The sequence below is a fragment of the Gymnoscopelus braueri genome, assembly GCF_963280865.1.
Source record: "Gymnoscopelus braueri genome assembly, chromosome: 1".
NCBI classification, from domain to species: domain Eukaryota; kingdom Metazoa; phylum Chordata; class Actinopteri; order Myctophiformes; family Myctophidae; genus Gymnoscopelus; species Gymnoscopelus braueri.
The window spans coordinates 45,422,997-45,443,743 of record NC_137603.1 but is presented as its reverse complement, the minus strand read 5'-3'; the positions used below and the strand labels follow the sequence as shown (position 1 = coordinate 45,443,743).

The 20,747-nt window shown below is 41.1% G+C and overlaps 1 protein-coding gene across 2 annotated transcripts in view; it reads left to right on the top strand.

The window, feature by feature from the left end:
• hipk3b (homeodomain interacting protein kinase 3b) overlaps positions 1-20,747 on the top strand; it is a 56,102-nt gene that overhangs the window by 15,405 nt on the left and 19,950 nt on the right. For both annotated transcript variants that reach the window (XM_080443291.1, XM_080443290.1), the window contains exon 3: positions 18,879-19,002. In XM_080443291.1, the coding sequence (XP_080299417.1) occupies positions 18,879-19,002 (124 nt within the window). The remainder of the gene's footprint in view (positions 1-18,878; positions 19,003-20,747) is intronic.

Genomic DNA, 20,747 nt, shown 5'->3' with positions numbered 1-20,747 from the left:
TACCAACTCTGTCTTTGTCCTGACTCTTAAGTTTTTTTTTTTTTTTTTTTTTGTAAATTTCCCCAAATCATCCAACAACAGTCCCAGGACTCTTATTCTGCAATGTCATCAAAAGTTGAGGCTGCTCCATAAACAAACGCAGCGTACTTTGCAGACATTTGGCAACTTGGCAGTACCATAGGGTAGTTTTCCATGGAACTTCAACTAAGCACATTTATAGTTCAGAACTGCTGGCAATGCTTTGAAATATGTCCATTTTAGAAGTGAGTGGATAAATTAATTGCATGCATGTCCTGTTTTTATTTTATTGTGTTTGAGTCTGCAAATTCAATGTCTACTACTCAATTAAGTAACTATATTATTTTTCATTTGATGTCTTGGCTTTTTGAGAATTGACCATGTTCATGAGAAGTTTTTATTGTGTGTGTATAATATATATTGTATGTCCGTTGTCATGAAATCCCAAGGCACACAGGGACCTCATCATGGCACACCATTTGGGAGAGCCACTGGTTTAAACTGTATGCTTCAGTGCCACCACATTTCTACATCTATTGCACTTGTCACATAAAGGGATTGTGATAACGACTGCAGTGGGATTTCAGTTAAGTTCTTTGAGTTGGCTATGTTACGTCCAGGGGTGATGAGACTTTAAGAACAACTGTTCTTGGTGTCTGTCATAGGTGATGAGAAACGATGGACTGGGCTTTCCTGTCAGTGCGGAACATTCAGTTCAGTGATATCTGTTGTGGTAGAGGCATTTACATGACATTTGAATAATTTGTGCTGGCTCCACGATGAGCGATCGAAGCAGTGTGCTGTGGAAGGAACATGCAAATAGCTGGTTTTGTTTGCAGTCACTGTAGATTTCCTCTCTGTCAGAGGTGAGAAGCGAACAGTTGCCATGACCTGTATTGTTTTGCTGCTGTTCTTGGGAAAAGCTGAAAAACACCAATACTTTACACTATGATCCACAATGCTGCTGTTGTTCAGGCTGTTGATTACATGTTGACTGTTTTTGATTTGTTATTGAATTACATTTAATTTTAGTGTATTTCATTTGATTTGCCACAGGGCCTCTCATTTAAAGGTGTATTTGTAGAAACATATGAAGGCCAAGTTGTGTTAATGAACAGACCCATATTCGCTCACTTCTGGTAAATGCACCACATTTCGGGAAGTTGCTCAGAATAGAACTGTGGTCTTCTTTTGACTTAATGTGGGAAAAGGAAGTTAACTGTACGACTGCTGTGACTATTGTTTGTCCGCTCTGTTTGCAATGAGCTTTTGTGACTAATTTCTTCGGCTCCATTTTTCTTGATGCAATTTACAGCTTACAACATTTCTGTCTTTGGTGGAGAGACATGGAATGATAATGAGGTTTTCCTACAAATGGATATTGTTCACTAGTGTTAATACAAATCGTGTCCGAAAAGAGCAGGTTCAATGAAGATTTATATCCAACCTAAAGTCCTTCCCTAAGGCAAGCTATACCATGACTGATGTGAATAACGTGCCATATAACTTTTGTTGATCAAACGAGGAAAGTCACCCTCACCCTTAATGAGTAGTTTGCCATTAAGGCCCACAGTTGGCAGAAATTAATTGGATGACGTGTCGCTATGCCTTTCAGGTGACTTTCATTTTTATCGTGCCCAGGATTGTGATTGGAAAAGGGAGAGGAAAGAACTGACAATGTGATTCTTGAGTTTGTTTTATTTATTTTCTACAGATCCTACTGTACCTGCTATATGTTTAAAGGTAACAAAACATAGTTTGACATGTTTTCCATTACTATCTGGTATGAATAGGGTGGTGAGTGCCCTCCACTATTCCTTGACAAATGGGCACGTTTCTATAGAGAACAAATGGAGATAGTCCATGTGGAAAAGTCGAAATTAATTGTGGCAAATATGGTTGAATCCTAGTTAACTTTTACAGTATACACAGTACATGGTGCTAGTTGCTTTTTAGCTCCACTAGTTGCAGGGCTCTATATGGATGGCAATGTCTTTCCGTCTGTCTTTCCAACACTTTTTTCCCAAACAAGATATCTAAAAAGTAACTGGTTGTATTGCTGTATTGCTTGAAATGTTTTGCACCGCCGCCTTCATTCACCTAGTTTTGGTGACTGCATGGCGTAGCAGCAGCATGATTAGGCTAAAATGTACCATAGCACACGATATCTATAAAACCTGCCGAGAACCCTAACCATTTGAGTGACCCCATAACCTTTCCTCTAGTGTGTTTGTGTGATTTGCATGCGTTTAGCCGCTAATTTAGAATACTAAGTGTAAACACCACAACCTTCGACCGATTTTTCACAGATTTTATAATGTGAATATTCTTTGTATTTCACTTTTGGAATTGAAGTAAAATTGAATTTAATATCAATATATCTTAGTATTTGTAGTAATAGATGTGACTGATGTCTACAATGTTGATTACACTCTAATCCGCACACATTTGATTAGGATCTTCTTGACATTCTATGTTCAATAACCGTCTGACTGAGAGGAGCTCCCACAACATACGGTGAGGGTGTGGTGTTGTAGGGCAAAGGGGAGGAAAGGTGCTTAAAATAGCTAGCAGCCAGTGTGGTTTGACTTCTATAGATGGTAAAGTGCATGGGCAGCCAGAATGAAAGGGGGCAGAGTGAAATGCTTGAGAGGTCTCACTTGCGTGTTCAAGGTCAACCAAATCTATCGTCAGCTGTTTTGTATTTTGTGTGTGTGTGTGTGTGTGTGTGTGTATATGAGTTTGTGAGAGAGTGGGTGGTGTACGTGTGCACAGAGACCAAAATAAATTTCATGTAGTGAGTTAATTTATTCATTCTCAGCTAGGTTTTTAGACGTGCGGCCTCAGATTTAGACAGTTTGTGTTCTACGTAATTCCCCTCCTGAACCTCCTCAGCCAATTTGGTAGTAGTGCTTTTTAACCACTTAAACCATATACAGTATATACTTTGCTGATCGGGGTACACCAAGGGTCCGTATTTGGTCCACTCCTTTTTTTTCCCCCCTCCACACCAAATCTCTTTGGATTGTTTGCCGGATCTACAAGCTCACAACACATTGCAACACAACACGTTGTGAGCTTATTGATGTGCTATTTTTGCCGAAGGTTCGCCCCAAGAAGACGGGCGCTAGGGTTCATATGGTTAATTAGTTTACCATTCCCCTTGCCTGGTAAACCATCCCGGTTGCGTGAATTCACATTATCATGTGTCAGCGTCTGTCAATCACAGGACCCTGAGCGCTGACGCTGATTGGCCAGGCTACCATTTCTCCTCCTTGACACTGTTATTGGTGAAGCACTGACCCCCTTAGCCTTCTCTATTCCAAGATCTGTTTGTTGAGCCTGAATGTTATAATTCTAGGCTTTAGTTTAGATTGTAGCTGTAATCCAGTGGACCTTGAAGATTTGGTTCATTATGCCCCGGCTCGCAGACTGTCAGCCATTCTGTTTCTGTTGTTTTTGCAGTGCTATGCAGCCAGAAACTTCCATTGGTTTGGTTTTAAGAAGTGAATTGTCTCTCTTGTTACTGTACCTTACCGCACTGTCAGTGTTGGAAATGCCTGTTATGGTGGACACTTTATTTTCAAAGAATTTACCTTTGGTTTGGTTCTTGACTCTTAAGGTTCTTACACACCAGGAGCGAGACAAATAAGCAATCCGAAAATCCATTGGCTAATATTTATTTCCCACCTGTATCTCTCCCGTGTTTCAATCTTACTGCTGTTGCTGCTATGACACCTGAATTTCCCTGCAGGGATCAATAAAGGTTCATCTTATCTGTTCATGTTACAGTTGCGGTACGTTCAGCAATAAAAACAAACCTATGGATGCCCTGCCGGAATCCACTGTATTAGACTGTCTGAATGCTGCTCTTTCATCTGTCTGTACTCTGTGGCCTTGTGTTTTCACCTTGTTCCAATAGCTGACGCACTAGCATGACGTCAGTGCAGATGCACTGTGTAATATTTGAGGAATTGCCACTTAACGTAGTACGTCCTCGTTGAACAGAGATGACACGCTGTAAACGTTCTGTCCACCACAATGACCGTTTATAAGGGAACCAAATGACTCCCAAACGGGTATCCCGCGGGGCTATTAATGGATCTTCTACCTCTGGCTTTTCATCTCTGTCCCTTTTTTGGAGTCCTGATAGACGTACGCTAGCCCTCAATCTTATGCTTATGTTTTGGATTGTGTGTTAATGTTTATTTTCTTTTTCAGCTTGTTGCTAGGTGTTAAAGTTAAACGGACATAATCTCAGTTGTGTATTGCGTGTGCATGTACAGTACAGCACCGATGGTTTATTGGGTGTCCTGTGTCTGTGGGCGTTGGTATGGTCAACCTATCTCCTCTCAGGTACCACCAAGCTCTTTTGTCTGTCGTCTTTCACTTTGCTAAGCATGCTCGATGCTCATCAATCATTCATCAAGGCTGTCTCTCAGCCTACTGGTGTTAGCAACAGACAGAGTAAACACAGCCCAATAACATTATGTTCTACAAGAGGAACAAAGGAAAAACTATCCCGACTTAACCCATTCAATCCGCGAACGCAGCTGTGTCATTTTAGATTTTAGTCATATTTTAGTCATATTTTTTATTCAAAAATAGCAGATTTACAAGCTCACAAGCTTGTAGATCTGCTATTTTTGAAAGAAATCGTGAAAATGTGTGCAACTCTTTGAATATAGGCGATATACTTTTTTTTTTAAAGCAAACATTTTTAACTCAAATCTTTGCTCCTGGTGGTGGGGGTCTGCGGCCAAATACATATAATTTTGGGGGTCCTTCACATGAAAGAGTTTTGTTCAGGTAACCCCAGAAGCAAAGATTTGAGTAGAAAATGTTGTGTATATATATATATATATATATATATATATATTCAAAGATTTGCACACATTTTCACGATACAAGCGGCACTCTGTGCCGCTTGTATAGTATCTGCTAATTTCCTTTTTTTTTTAAGATATTTCTTTTTCTTCTAGGAAAGTTGGCTGACAGGAATTGGGGAGAGAGATGGGGGGGGGGGGTGTGACACACAGCAAAGGTCGTCGGGATCGGGACCAGCATATGTGGTATGTGCCTGGACCGCTAGGCCAGCAGGGGCCCCATATCTGCTATTTTTGAATAGTCAAAGTATAAAATAATGGTTATAGGCTATAGCAAAAACAAATCTAAAATGACACAGATACGTTCCCGGATTGAATGGGTTAATTTATAGCTGTCTAAAGTCCCCTTCCCGATTTGGTGTTGACATTATAGTTCCTTTTTTCTATTACATGGCAGTACGCTGGAAGTTGTTGGTTTACAGTACTTTGATCTTTTTGCACCACATCACTATATTAGGCCCATTAGATTTTTTTCCAGACTGGCGGTCTGTGGAATGTAAATATATTGAAGGCTCTAAGTCCCGTGGGTAGTGTGTACTTTTTTAATAATAGACAGTACAAAAATAGCATCTATCATATGTCAAAATCTATTTGGCAAAATATCCTGTACTGTATGTGAAGTATCTTCATATACATCGGTACATCTGTCTGCCTGCCTGCCTGCCTACCTACCTATCTATAGTATACGGTGTATTCATACAGTATATATGATGTGTGTATATATGTATATGTATATGTATATGTATATGTATGTATATGTATATATGTGGTGCAGACAACCACCTGTCTTCTCTGATAAACATCAGAGTTACCCCTATAGGGCTGTCACGATTATGACTGCGTTTCTGTCGTTGCCTGAACATTGGAACATTATGCATAAAAATCACATTTTTGTTTGGCTTTAACTTTATACTTTATATATATGACCAGTGGAAATAGCCGATCTGCAAGCTCAAAACACGTCACATCGTGATCTGCTATTTCATAGATCTGCTATTCCCACAATGACATTAAAATGTATTTATTTTTTTCAACATGGAAATGATTATGACGATTATGCAAAAAAATATTACGATTATCTAAATTCTTTGCGATTAGACTATTGCAGATTAGGAGTCGTACAGCGATTGGCCTCCCCTGCCAGCTTCCCACACAGACATGACCAAATGTGTTTGTGGAGCACCCGGCCCGCCAGGCCGGACTCGGAGGAATCATAGCAGTTGTGTAATATATAGCTTATCTCAAATCACTGCCTGTGAACTCTTAAAAAATACAAATGTGGAACAAAAATATTTGTTACATGTATTGCACAGGTATGAAATCATCAATGCCTTGATTTTCAAACAGGAGGCCAATATAGATAGAAAGATGTCCGTCATATTGGTTAAAGATGTCCGTCATATTGGTTAAAGATGTCCGTCATATTGGTTAAATATAATACTGCTGTTATGAAGACCTTACAAGTCATTGTAGGCTTAGTTGTGTTTTTATTGGCAAGTTGTAATGGCTCGCTTCCCAGTGCATTTTTAAGAAGAGTAGAGTGTAGAGAGACAGGAAACCGAGGACAGAGAGAAGGGAGATATGCAAGACATGACGGGAGTCGGATTTGAACTCGGGTCCTCGCGACTCACAAGGAGCATGTGGTCCATGGACTCCATGCACTAACTGACTGAGCCAGCACCCTTCCTAGGGCATTTTGATTCTCTGCCACCTTGACTGGGGAGATTTCTTTCTCTATCTGACTGAGAGCTGGATTCTTTTCTATTGTATTTTTTACATTTCGTTTACCACATTTGGTTATGACAAGGAGGCTTTTTTTTATTGACGTCTGGGCACAGTCATACTGCCCACACACAGTTCAGAGAAAAAAAAACAATGCTGTGCCTTGAACCCATCAGCCAACATGACCTGCGTGCCAACAGTTATACTGTGTGTATGCCCATTTTCAGCAGGAAAAGGGGCATACACATCGCACACAGTCTCAAATACAGGCCCTGCATGTATTATTCATGTGCTAATTTAGCCTCCATTAATGCCTTAGGCTGTAAACTGTTGGGTGTATGTTGTGGCAGATATATTGGTAACTGTTGCTATTTGAGAAATAATGACTGAAGTGTAATGTAAGTATTTAGTATTGGAAAAGCCCTGTGGCAGGGTTAATGTTTTTCTACTCAGTGAGGCCTCGCCTTGAAAACACCATCCTTGATGTTTGGAGGCCATGCTATGAAGTCAACGACATTGGCATGGCTGGGTTGTTTTCAAGGCTGCTGGTTTCTGATATCTTACTCTGTTTATGTATGCAATAAGTAGGCTTAATGGAGATATTGTGTTTGTTCAGTACGCTGAGAGGCTGTTTAAATGCTGTTAAAGGTGGTCATAAGTGATCCATCACTATGAACTATTAGTATTCAGTGTGTCACAAGTCGTACGACGTAAGATAGTGAGAGTTACAACGTAAGAATAGTAAGATTTTCTTCTTACTATTCTAGATACTCATGTCTCCCCTAGAGTTGTGAAGTTACATTATTATTTTCTTCCTCTGCAAAGCTTTCTTTGTGCAATAGTAAATGTCTGATCTAGCTTCTCCTCACGAGCGAGGGATCATCACTGGCACTTAATTCCCTACTATATACTTTGTTGACCAGTGTGTCCCACTGGGCTCTATACTATACTTATATAGCAAATCTCTTTGCGGTAAATAGCCGATTTCACAACGTGTCATGTTGCGGCATATTGTGAGCTTGTAGATCTACACATTTTGCAGAATGTTTGTCTATTTTCGCTTAATGGTTACCTATTACATAATGACAATGAATTCATTTGTATGGCGCTTATCCAAACATAGTTAAATGGTGCTTAACAGAACAAGGTAAAAGACATGCTCAGAATAAGGACACTTCGTTTTTTTTTTATGTGGTTACTGGTTAAGCCTAATTTATGATTTGTTGGAAACGTGTCATTCGACATCAACAACATTTTTTTAATTGCTAGAAATTATAACGTGTATTGAACATATAATGTGTTACTCTGCTGCTGATTTAAGTTGGAGCTCATTTTACTTTGGTGGTTCCAACTTCTGTGTCTTGGTTGTAGTCTAGTGAGTCAGATTGGAAATGTATTGCGCATACAGAGAAAATAGTTTGTCAGGGTAATATGGAAGAGGTGATGTGGGAAGCTGAGTTGGTGCAATGGAGGACAAGAGGAAGTTGTTTTTCTGAGGACACAACTTAGCATCAGCATTTAACAAAAGCTTTTATGCACACCAACTCCTTAGCACTGGATATTTCTGTCTATATGTGCATTACTTGGATTGAGTTCCTTTCTTTTTGTTCTATTCTTTCTGGTTGATTATGTTGATTTGTTACATTGTTCTATTAGCTGTGATGTCAGAGTTTAAAGGAATACAGTAGGATAGAGAAGACTATACATTTTGGAAACTAGACTTGGTCAAACCTGGCCTTTTCTTAAATCCTGAATGACTTAATTCTGCTTTTGTTAAATGGGCCCCAGTTTGTTCATTGCTTGGCTGGATTTCCAGCTGCGTTGCGTCATCACGCACTGAACTGAAACACAGGCAGTTGGTTCCCGGACTGGATCAGTCAGCACAACACGTTCACTTGATGTCCTCTCAGGCTGTGGGATCTTAAGTCCTGCAGCCACTCGCACACTGCATATAGAGGGAAATGTACATCGTAGTTCAGCAATGTAAACTTGTTTATTTGATTGATGAATGGTCCAAACTACACAGTTTACTGAGAGGATCCCTCCTCCCCATCTTACGACTGTGTCAGCGGTCTGATTACAACAGTTAAATTATTAGATTACATTAGAGTAATTATTATAAGATTAAAAGGAAAATAGCTGTTTATCTCAGAAAAACAGTTGAATAAGGTGTGTGTGTGTGCGTGCGTGCGCGCGTGCGTGCGTGCGCGCTCTCTGCCTGCAGCCAGTTACTGAATGAAGAGGGTGACTCTGGGTGGGATCAGATTACTTTCACTCAAGTAATTGTCAGCACATGCACAGTAGGGAGGCAGGTGCCCTAGTGGCCAAAATCTGGGGCAAAGTTGACTGTATATGGATAATATACACACTTCCCAGAAGCGTTAAGTCAAAAACACACACAAACACTGGCCCCAATTATAGTCGTTAGATTAAACAGAATGTTTTTTTTCTCCACTGTAGAGGTTTTAAGATCTGTATCTTGTCCCTCCCTGTATAGTTAGCAGTTTAAGACATTAGTTTGGCATTAGTTTGTGCATTTTAAGACATTAGTTTGGCATTAGTTTGTGCAATGTGTATTGGGGCTTCCAGCAGCCTGCCTCAATACTTGAGCAGGATATAGGAGGAAAGAGCACTGTTTAGCCTTATTAATCTCTATGACCAAGCAGTCAGGTTTGCTTGACAACCATGATGATGACGATTCTTTTCATAAATTGTTTTTGTTCTTTTTCACGTTCTCTCCAATTTTAGTCATTGCCAATTATTCCCCCATTTATATAACCCTGTCAATGCCAACCCTTTACTTGTTAACTGTAAACCATGATGATTTTCTGTCAATCGTGGCACAGGAGTAGCATTTGAAACGGAACTCTTTCTAGCAGGACTGGCTAAACTCTACAGATTCAAACATCAAAGCACTAGAACAGAAAGAATGAGCCACAATGCACCTGAATTGACCCAGATTTCTCAAGGGCTGCTCCCATGTCAGGCCACTGGGTTGTTTACATCTGTGAAAACGTGACGAGGCCTTGTTTTCTCAAACAAGGGTGTAGGTAGGTATGAGTACAGCGACTACGTCAGCCCTATTTGGGACCTTCTCTGTGTTCCAATGAATAATGCAGAATGCGGCGAGGGTGTGTGGAATTACAGTTCTCGGAAGAGACGTGCAGTGAAGCTCCATTATTACCCCATAGAGCCAGTCATTTTGTCCGTCAGCCCATGTGTCATACTTGATACTTTGTCAACAGCCATAGCCTATATCTGTTGCATTGTTAGTCCCATGAGTACATTTATTGAAAGGGGTCAATTGAAAGGCAAGTACATATGAGAGCATCCACCCGTCTCCACCTGAGGACAGAGCCAGTTTGGATTAGAGGCCTATATCCGGAGTTCACCGTAAAATTCTCAGTCTTAATTTAACCTTGAGAGTGTACAAATGTAACCAAATGTGCCAGTAAGAGTCCCATTTGCTTACATTTACGCTCTGTTACAAATGGATGAATTAACTGAAGATTTTATGTGTGAGATCATAGCCATGAATATAAAATAATTTCTTTGCCTCGTAATAACAACAGTTTGTTTAACCTGTGCTCTCAGCAAAGGGCATTTCAATACAGATATGGGCCTAGAATGTTTGAATCGTGAAATACAATTTAAAGGGGGTGTAATTGTGATATTCTTTTTCTGAAATAATGGCACTATACTCTGACAGTAACAGGTCTCTCCAGCTCTTTAGTAAAAAGAAGTCGGGATACAAATGTTATCCAATCAAGAGAGAACTTGTACAGGATAAACAAGTGAAACTGTAAGTGATGAAACAAAAACAAAAAATGGAACTGAAACACACTATAATATTTAAGCTGATAAATTATCTTTGTGGGGTTCTCTTGACTGATTAAAATTGGGATCCAGACCTGAAAATGTACAGAATTTCTTGTTTACTAAAGAGTGAGAGAGACAGGGTGACCCTGTTACTGAACGAAACACTCTATTCCAATGATTACCATTGGAATATAGAGCTTTACAATTATTATAATTTGTTTTAATAACCGGCATTGTATTTGTTTTATGTCTTCATTGCAGATCAGGACTATTATTATATTGACTATGCCACTGCATTTGCTTGTCTCAGCAGAGGAAGGGGTTGTGACTGAAGCTAGATTTATGGCATCTAATACCATGTTATTTAAGCTTTTGGTGATCCCCTGGGTGGCTTTAACTCTTCTCATGCTGACTTGCACTAATATAATTCAGAATTGATCCAGCGAAGTGATGTCAGTTACTGGAAACCAGTCGTGAATACCAAGTGGACTTGTCTCTATCAGACAGTGTTTTGATATGTTGGTTGAGACAGTTGGACCCAGGTGGGCTTTCAAATTGTCTTTCCAATGGACCCTTCGCTAAACCCCACCCCAAAAGCGATTGTCCAATGCCAGCTTAGAAACCGTTGTTAGCCTGGCACAGGTCTGGCAAGCTTTCGTCACCTGCCATAGCTGTCGATGTTATTTCACCCGCACACACACACACACACACACAAAATAATTTGCAACATAATAGCAAGAACAGGAATAATACCACGATAACGCAATGGTGACTATAATGACTATGAACCAGGCAGCAACAGATTCCACGTACCCAAAACCGTTGGAGGGTTATTTTCCCAAGCTGAAATCTGCGTTTAAACTGCAAGGCTGCATGGTTGTGTTGTTGAACACATACACAGTTTAACGTCGGGAAAGTTACACGACTCACTCGCCCACTCACTAATCACCGTAATCATAACAAAATTCAGAATCACATCGCTGCCTGTTTCGGATTCCGCACGTTAAAGTATATTCATTCATTTGTTCGTCTATTTATTAACTGCTACTGTAGTCTTACCCTGCGGTACATGAAAACTCCCGTTACAGTCATGGATCAACTTCAACCTGGTGTTTGCACTTTCTCCATTTACGGTCCGTACATCTATAGAAACGTTCAGATTTCAAATATAAATTGCTTACCTTATGGCTACGGATGTTAAAATGGTGCACGGGACGCTCAAAAGTACCCGTATATTCTGTATTGTTCAATAAAAAGCATGTTAATCCGATCGGTGGCCATTTTCTCATAGAGTTATAATGTATCAGAGTGCAATACACCTACCAACCGATAGGGTCGCTTGGTTGAAAGTATATGGAGAAAATGACCAGCGATCAGATTAAAATGCTTTTTATTGAACAATACGGATGATACGGGTACTTTTGAGAGCCCGTACATAAATGTAACATCCGTGGCCATGGGATAAGCACTTTATATTTGACATATGAACGTTTCTGTAGATGTACGGGCTATAAATGGAGAAAGTGCAAACACCAAGTTGAAGTTCATCCATGACGGTCGAGACAGACGACCGTCGTGTATCCATGGCTATTACTCAACTCCCTCTAACATTTCCCGTGTTTTTAGTTTATTGAAATAATGTCATGCACATTTGTCCAGTGCATAGCCTACTGCAGGCCTTGTTGACTAGATTTAGGAGAGATTTTGAAGCTATTGCTGCTGAAATTATCGATTATTTTTAAGGGGAAAAGCCGTCATTTAACATGCAAGTCAATGGGTGAGAAGCAGAGAGTGCCAGGCGCTGCCAGGCCTGGGTGTGACTAACTTCGCACCACCAGTCACAGAGTGGAGTGGGTGGGGCTTAGCGAAGGGTCCATTTTACTTAGCCAAATCTACTTTGCATGGTGATAATTTACAGTTTGATACAAATGTAAAGCTACATAATGTCTACAACTTGACTAGTCTAACCAACATCATACAGTTTAGAGAAAGAAAGGGAAAGAAAGTTTGTCTTTTTTTCTCTGTTTTTTCATATTATACAAGTTTAATGTTGAAGAATCCACTCAGTATAGAAAACAAGAGTTTTCACAAAATGCGTATCATTTATCCTTAAAGTCATACTGTGTAACATTCATTTTAGTAGTCTGTTTTAGCAACCCCACTTGTAGCTCCGTTGTCATTATAGTGTTTGCCTATATTAAATGGAAAGAATGCTGAAAGAGGAATGCTGCAGAGTCCTGGCGCCCAAGGATGTTTTGTAAAGCAACAACACGTCATATAGATACGATATTTATTAACTGTAAAATACATAAATAAATACATTTCCGGTTTGCCATTTTTGCGTGAGTGTCGGGGGCCGACACTCACGAATGAAAATAATGTTTAATAGTGTTTAGAGAAGTTGAGAAAAAACCCACATTTATATGGCATGGTTATTGCGAAAAACTTACCAGTGAAAAAACTTTGTTAAAGACTTTTTCTCAGCTTCTTCATTTGAGGTCAAATAAGTAGATATCTTCTTATGATGTGTGAAACGTAATTTGAAAGCTTACAAGCTCGTAAAAAGACCACGCACTACTTAATAACGGCACGTTATATCAGACCCTGTCACATTTGTATTTCAGTCTTGTTTGTGTCCACAGCATGGCCTTGCAAGGGTTATCAAGCTGCAGAACAGAGTTTTGTAGGAGTCCTTCCCAAGCCCCAGGCCAGCGATGGGGAGCAAATTTCCCCTGCTTGCTTTGGGATCTAGCCTTGTGTTTTGTTTGTTTGTTCTGTGGACACAGCTTTGGGGATAAGAGGCAGAAAATATCAGGGAGGAAAAGGAGAGTGATTGAGGAAAGGGAGGCAGCTGTTTGAGGTGAAGGAACATGCTCTTGAACTCGGTGACCACTGACCACAAAGACGGCCTGATTTCATTGGTCAAAGGCAATCCACAAGGGACAAGCAGAAATTTAGTGGAATCTTGAGGCTATGTGGTGGAAAACGATGCTATATCCATGTCTCCTATCCTATGAAGAAGAAACACCAAACTGATCTACATTCTGGCTCTAAGAGCTTTATCTTTACCATACCCGCAGTGTCGACCAATTCTGCCCGGTGCAATGGCGTGCCAGTGCTGTGCTCAGCATTGTGCTTTGGCGTTGGCTTACAGTGGACAAAACGCTGCCGTCAATGCAGGGTTTCTTAATATTTATAGCAAGACTTGATGCTATTGTAGTTGGCTACCATATACCATATTGCATGCATACATGTAAAAAACTAAGTAGAAAATGCAGCCTCTGAAGTTACGTTATGTATAGCATAAAATTAACTGAAGTGGAATATATTTGCCAAGAAAATGCTATTGGTATTTAGCAGGCACTGAGGGAATGGGTGAAACCCTAGCAGTGAGCTTTGCACTGGGGAATGTTTGAAAGGAAGGACTGACTGACAACACTGCTAGCAGCCCTAGAACGCTCTTTGAAGATGTCTGTTGCTTTTTGTCCCATCTGCACAGTTCCTGGAGGTGTTTTTCCCTGTAGCATACACGGTTCCGTGGAAACCTTTGAACACAGTGACATTTCAGACAGTGGAGCCATATTGAACTTCCCCTCAACAAGAGTTGGCCTACCTCTCAGGTCTCACTCACGATCATTTTCCAACTTTTCATAAACCCAGGAGGCATGAAAGTATCAAACGGCAGACCTGATATTCACACGCTAGTCTCGTGACTGAAAAAAACAACTTCAGTTTGTGAGTGTAGAAAAGGCAGGCCATGTTCTCTGCCCTTCTGTTAAAGCATGAGAAGCACATGTGAGGGAAGTACTGGGCGAGTGGGCGATAAAAGATTTTTTCCGGTCATGGGTTTGGACCGTGTTTTTGGGCCGTCAGATCTAGGAATTTCCCCAAACATATGGTTATTTGTCTAGAAAGCTGATCTTTTTACAATCTTTATGTAATACCCTCATGTTTGAATTCAAGCGACACTGCACTTTTCAATCAGGTTGATCTTCTTCCAGTATTTTCTTTGGGAAGGTTGCCATGAAAAACTCGGTGCACTGTAATAATATTGAGAAGTGCATATTCTTCCATCTGTCAGCTCTAATTTCTCTTAGGCTTTCATTAATCCCAAGTAGTTCAAACGTATCGATATACTCCAGAAGTCATTTATCATCACTCGCCGGCATTCATAGGGTGAGCAGCACGGTTTAAGAAGAGACCTCTCAGTTGCCTTTAATCTGTGGAGGAGTTCAGTGGTCCGTGATGCCATGTAGGCTCAGTTGTTGGTGTTGACACTCCCTCCTCCCATCTCCCCCACTCAAGCTCCACACTGATGCATGTTCTATAATTGGTCTGATTCTGGGGCCTAATGAGAGCCTGCAGGGCCTAGTGATGTGCTTGTGCCGCTACAGGAGGTTAGAGTGAGCACAAGCGGTCATTTTGGCGTGAGCTTTGATGGTCTTTTAGGTGCCAAGCGGGCCCTTTTAACAGCATTAGGGATCCATTAGCCTGGTCTGGGATGGGAACAGGAAGGAGAGATGGAGGCAGCGTAGATGCTGATTGCCTCTGGAAGTAGAATGGTTCCTTAAAGCTGTTTTGCTCATGCCTCGAGTTTCTGCATTTGCTTTGTGTGTGCCTCTGGTGTATGGTCTCCTCTGGTACAAACCCACCAGCAAGATGAAATGTGAAAGCCATCGGTTTCATCCTAATTTTCACCCCATAGCTCAGATATATAGGCTCTACAACTTCTCAGAAATAGGCAAGCTCTGCCCAGGTTTCACCGTTTTTTTTAATACTGATGTTTTCTACATGCAGACTTTCAAACTTTTAGAAGGAGACCAAATGAGTTCAACATGTGACATTTTTAGTATCTTGAAGTGAACGATGGCCTGGTGGCATTATGTCCAGTTTGCGTATTTCGGTAACAATACGGCTGCAAGCAAAACTGTCTTTGGAATCTCTCACCGAGTGCAGGGTCATGCAATCATCTATATTAGGTTAGGTAGAAGGAATCCATCACTTACAGATGGTATAGACGAGTAACCTTTAATGTATGGTGCAGCTTTTCTGCTTTAGGCTGCCCCGTACATTAGAAGTGTCATACAATATCCGTGAGTGCTGGTTTCCTTCTACCTATAGGTTATTTCAGTACTCATTTGTTTTGCTCTGTAGAACATGTTTTTTGGGTGCTTTATTTGAATTAGTGTGTACGTTGTTGAGCAGTGAATACAGAGACGTAATAAAGCACAATTTCTCACAATGTTAAGGCATTTTGTCTAATTTTAGTTTTTCTTTTCTTCCTTTAAACTGTTTCCTGTTTTTATATCTTTAACTCATTCACTGCCAGAATTATTGCTGGCCGCGTTTGCCCACTGCCAGAGATTTTTCATTCAGTACTCAGGAGCCGAGATACAGAATTTTAAAGTTTTAAGTTAACAAGGAAGTGGATGGGAGTCTAGATCTTCGAAAAATCATAACTCCTTGGTCTTTGGGTAAAAAAAAAAGAAATATATATATATATATATATATATACATTTAAAAAAAAAATCAAATTACGTTTTTTACGTCAGTGGCAGTATTGGTTAATTACGTCAATTACGTCAGAGGCAGTGAATGAGTTAATGTAAAAAGCACTTTGAGCCGCATGTTTTGTATGAATTAGGTGTTGTACAAATAAAGTGTATTATTATTTACACATGGTGTGTGTACATGTATGTGTACATGTGTTTACATGTACTGTGCATTTTGTCTCTACAGAAAACAGGCCATCTCACTTGGGCCACGTGAGATTGAATTGTCACGAGGCCACTGCTTGCCTAGCATTCAGCAGACCCTTGACTTACACGTCATATCCTCAGGATAGAAAATAGATTTGGTTTCACGGGAGGCCGGTAAGGGTTGAGTTGCGTTTAACTGGACGGAGCCATGTAACTATGGCAACGTCCACTCATCCCCTTAGTGGAGAGAGACCTGCTCCTTTCCTTTTGAGATAAACCGACAATGAGAAAATCAACAGATTGTCAATCAACAGATTGGCCTGACATCTATCATCTAACATCCTTTTTTGAGCCATTTTATGGTAATACATGAGTAATAAATAATACATGAATGAAGGAAAATTCTGGCAAGTTCTGACTCGTTCTCCCGATCGTGTCCTTGCATTCCTTCTCTTCATGAACATTGCATGTCTTCTGATTAGCTTCTAGCATGCCCAGCTCTGATCTGTTCAATTTCTGATGTCTCTGTGGCAACTAAGCCATCTGCTACACGCAGCATCATTATGTAGTCTGGCCCTGTTTTTGAATTGAACTTCCAAGGTGTGTTGAGACAGCACAAGGTGTCCTTTAGGGTGTGCTTGGTGCTGTGAGAGATGCAGTTAATGTACCCAGTGTGACAATTTCTGCCCTCACCCATCCCAAATGTTAACAGTGCAGACAGGTTGTACAACACAGATATAGAAATATTTAGATATATGGTATGTCACAACTGAGGGTGTCCATACCATAAATATATATATATATATATATGTACCCCCCAGTCCCCTAGGAGATGCTTGCTGCTTATAAATAAGGCACGATCCCTGAGGCTCAAATGGTTAGCATAACTGCTTCGTTGTTTTTTGCTGCTATGTTGCTGTCTTCAGCAGCTGTTGCGTGCACTCATTCTGACAATGTGATTAAATAGCCTAAAACTTATTTTAGTAAGTCCTAGGTTAGCTGTCGCCAGACATATGCGGCCTCTGTCAATTGCCAGTCAGTGCCATATGGCTCCAGAGATCTCTGAGACTAGTCGTCTACCTCGCTGCTAAAGCCGGTTAGGTAAGCTCAGTATAAAAAGCACAGGATTGCCCTGGTCTGCATTTTCTAGCTGTGCGAGACGGTAATCCTATGAAGTGATGGGAGGATTGCCCTACAATCTCATGCTCTTTGTGTAGATTGTGTTAATCCAATGGATTAAGTAGTACTGTTTTCAAATAGCTGGCTGTAAGGAAACTGCCCGATTAAAACAATCTCTCCACACCCCAAGTAATTCTCTAATATCTTTCAACATTATACCTCTTGTCTAAGCAGTGAGTCTGTATACGGTAAATGACTAGGATATAAGAAGTTTGACACACACAGTCACACACACACACATTCCAAGACTATATATATTCACATCTTTGCATTCCACGGCTCTTCAGTTGTAACCTATCCATTACGCCACATCACATGCTCAATTTTTTTGATATTCCTGTTCAGTTTTTCAGCTGCTTAGTCTTATCTTTAGTAATAGGCTGAGTTTAAATGAGATCGTTTACAAAGTACTCGTTTCTTTTTAATCTTCAAGAAGAATGTGATGACCAGGTGGCACATACGACTAAGTTTCTGTGACGTAGCCCATTTCAGTACAGACGGACAGGGCTGCGTCACCAGCAGCTAAGACTGTTTACTTGGTGGCTACATTGAGCGTGCATGTCACTACAGAATTTCCTATGTGACCATGCCACTAACCTCTCATTGACCCAGCGTGGACACCACAGTAGCCTGCCAAAGCTCTGACCCTATAGCTTGGCTGACCCGCTAACCTGCTGGCTAAATCTGAAGGGGTCATGTTTGGCTGGCCTGGACTGTGGCCTGGCACTGGTTATACATGTAGTATGATACATCACATCTCCTGTTACAAATACCATGACATTTCCATTTTGTGGTGTTTCTTGGTGATACACATTAGCTTGCTTTTGGTTATATATTGTATAATCTCTCAAGAACAGATTCTGCTCTGCGTTTGAATCTGTCGGGGAGGTTCGTCATAACGTGTACGCACTGGGCTACAAGTGGGCGTGCCTTCAGATCAGGAAGCAGGCCGCGCTTTACCCAATCAAATGTAGTGGGCGGGATTCACGTGTCCGTCGATCCTTCCCCTCTCGAAACCAACCGAAACTAATTTAACAATAGCGTCCGCGGAGCATTTTAACTTGCTCTTTCATCATAGAAACAAGTGGGCTTATAACCAAAACAATCCATGTTCTCTGGGAGAAGTGGTGTTAGTGTTCTGTGTAGAAATATTGTTAGTGGGAATGAAAACATAGTCGCACCACCGGAAGTGATGCGCTGAAGGCAGACCAAAACCCCGGTTTCCTTGCGCACGGGTGCTACGTTTTCTTCCTCCCAGAGCCAACTGAGATAGTCAAAAACAGCAGAGGGCGCTGTTTTTCCTTTTCATTTGGCGCTGGGTTCCCAGATTGTATATTGTATTATATTTTTTTGCGGAGAATTACGTTATGTGGTTACTGGATTTATTTAGGTAGTGCTTATTGGAGATCTGTATGTTATAACACATGACTCATGTCAAGCTGTCTCCAGAGAGACATCTCTTTGACGCTCTTCATCCTCCATATATCATCTTTTTGATTAAGGTTTGTAATCGTCTGATTGTGTATTAAGCGTTTGTCTGTGCTCTTCCCTGCAGGGCTCCAGAGATCATCCTGGGACTGCCGTTTAGTGAAGCCATAGACATGTGGTCCCTGGGCTGTGTGATTGCGGAGCTCTTCCTTGGCTGGCCCCTTTACCCTGGAGCCCTGGAGTATGACCAGGTAACAACCCAGCATCTTTTACTTCTGATCTTGTCCTCCTGCCTCCTGTCTCTTGCGTTCCCCAGCTTTTCTTTTATTACATGTAAAACTCAATCTTTACAATTTATCTTTCACACAACATATCTCAGTGGTCTGGTTTCTACTTATCCTTCTTTTCCCTCTCTTTCCTCTGGCATCTGTTGTATTCCGACAGATGAACTTAATTCACCCACGCCCCCTTTGCGACCTCGATCTTCCCTCAAGCCTCGTTTCCATCCATTCTTAAGGGGCCCTCGCTATCCAGACAGCACTAAATCCCCTTGTGTCCACCCACATCTCACTGCTCTTTTTACAGGCTCTAGTTCCACAGGCTGGAGTGAACTCACTTCATCTCATGTCTAATTCTTTGTTCTCTTGTGGATGTAGGGCTGAGACTGTGCCATGAACACTAATTTCATAAGAATGAGTCGGTGACAATGGAGACATAATGGACTGGCAGGTTTTTGAGCGAGATCATGTGCAGTCCTTTCCTACTTAGTCCCTCTCAGGGCCACTAGGACTGGGGCTGGGTACACAGTTAACCATGTAGACAAAAATAAATCACTGTTTGTTTAGGGCTGATTAACCTCTAAAGTATAAGAAATATTGTATATAATTGTAACTCATGCAAGGCTTTAGCAGTGTTAGACATCTGTTCTCTTTTTCAAGATGATCATAGGCAGTTCTCAGACAGGATTTAACACATGAATTAGTTCTACTAGTGCTTAATTCTAATACGGGAAGCACGTCACTTTTTCAGTTGAACTTCCCAACTTGGTCCATAGCTGCATTATATTAATGTAAACTTTATGCTGTTGAATTTATCCAACGTATGTATCAAATATCCAATGTTGCTGACCGCCAGAAAACGTATAATAACACCAAAACATGTTGCACTTTAAGGGAATGCGGCTTTGTATTTGACATGTATAAACCCAGTCAAGTTTTACTTTCATTTTTAATGGCTTAGCTTTTAAAATAAATGAAACTAAGGCTTTGCTCTTAAACCGTAGCTCATAAAGAGACAACTTAGAAACCACAAGGTAGTAGAAAACATTTCCAGAAAGACGGGTGACTTTATTTTGACGCTGATCATCACCCTGTAGGCTCTGTCTGTAATTAGATGGTTGGCTTTATTTGCTGCATTTGCCGTCGGTTGCATAAAAATCAGTTCTAGACTAATTAATGTAAGACTACTCTCCTGTCTTGACGGTTCATGAAACATTTTCTTTATGCAAAAGGAAGGAGATTCAGGGTTAGACTGAGGGTTGTAAGTAGGTACGCACAGGCAGGAAGAGAAAGGGGGCGTTGGATCATTTGAGGGAAGAGAGGGAGATGGAGGAGGCAAGTGGCAGGCAGTGACAGGCCCAGATTAGTGCAGTATTTCCTGTCTGCTCACGGGGGAGGCTTCCCTGTGCTGCTTGGGGCTGTGGGAGACCGAAGAATGGCATCTTCCTCTGAATGACAGCATAGCGGGGGGTGGTGATACTGTAGATGCCTCCCTGATAGATGCCATCCCAGGAATAGGCTGATCTCTGGGCTTATATAGAGTGGCTTTCCCCGCTCTGGAAGCCATTCTGCTTCAAGGCTGGAAGCAGTCGGGGCGTGGCCCTCTCCCCATACTTTACCATTACCCTGCATTACAGCGATGAGCCCCACTGCAGACTGCGTCCCGGCTAAAGTATTTTTTATGGCCTGGCATCATTTTTCACACTGCCCAGGCCCAA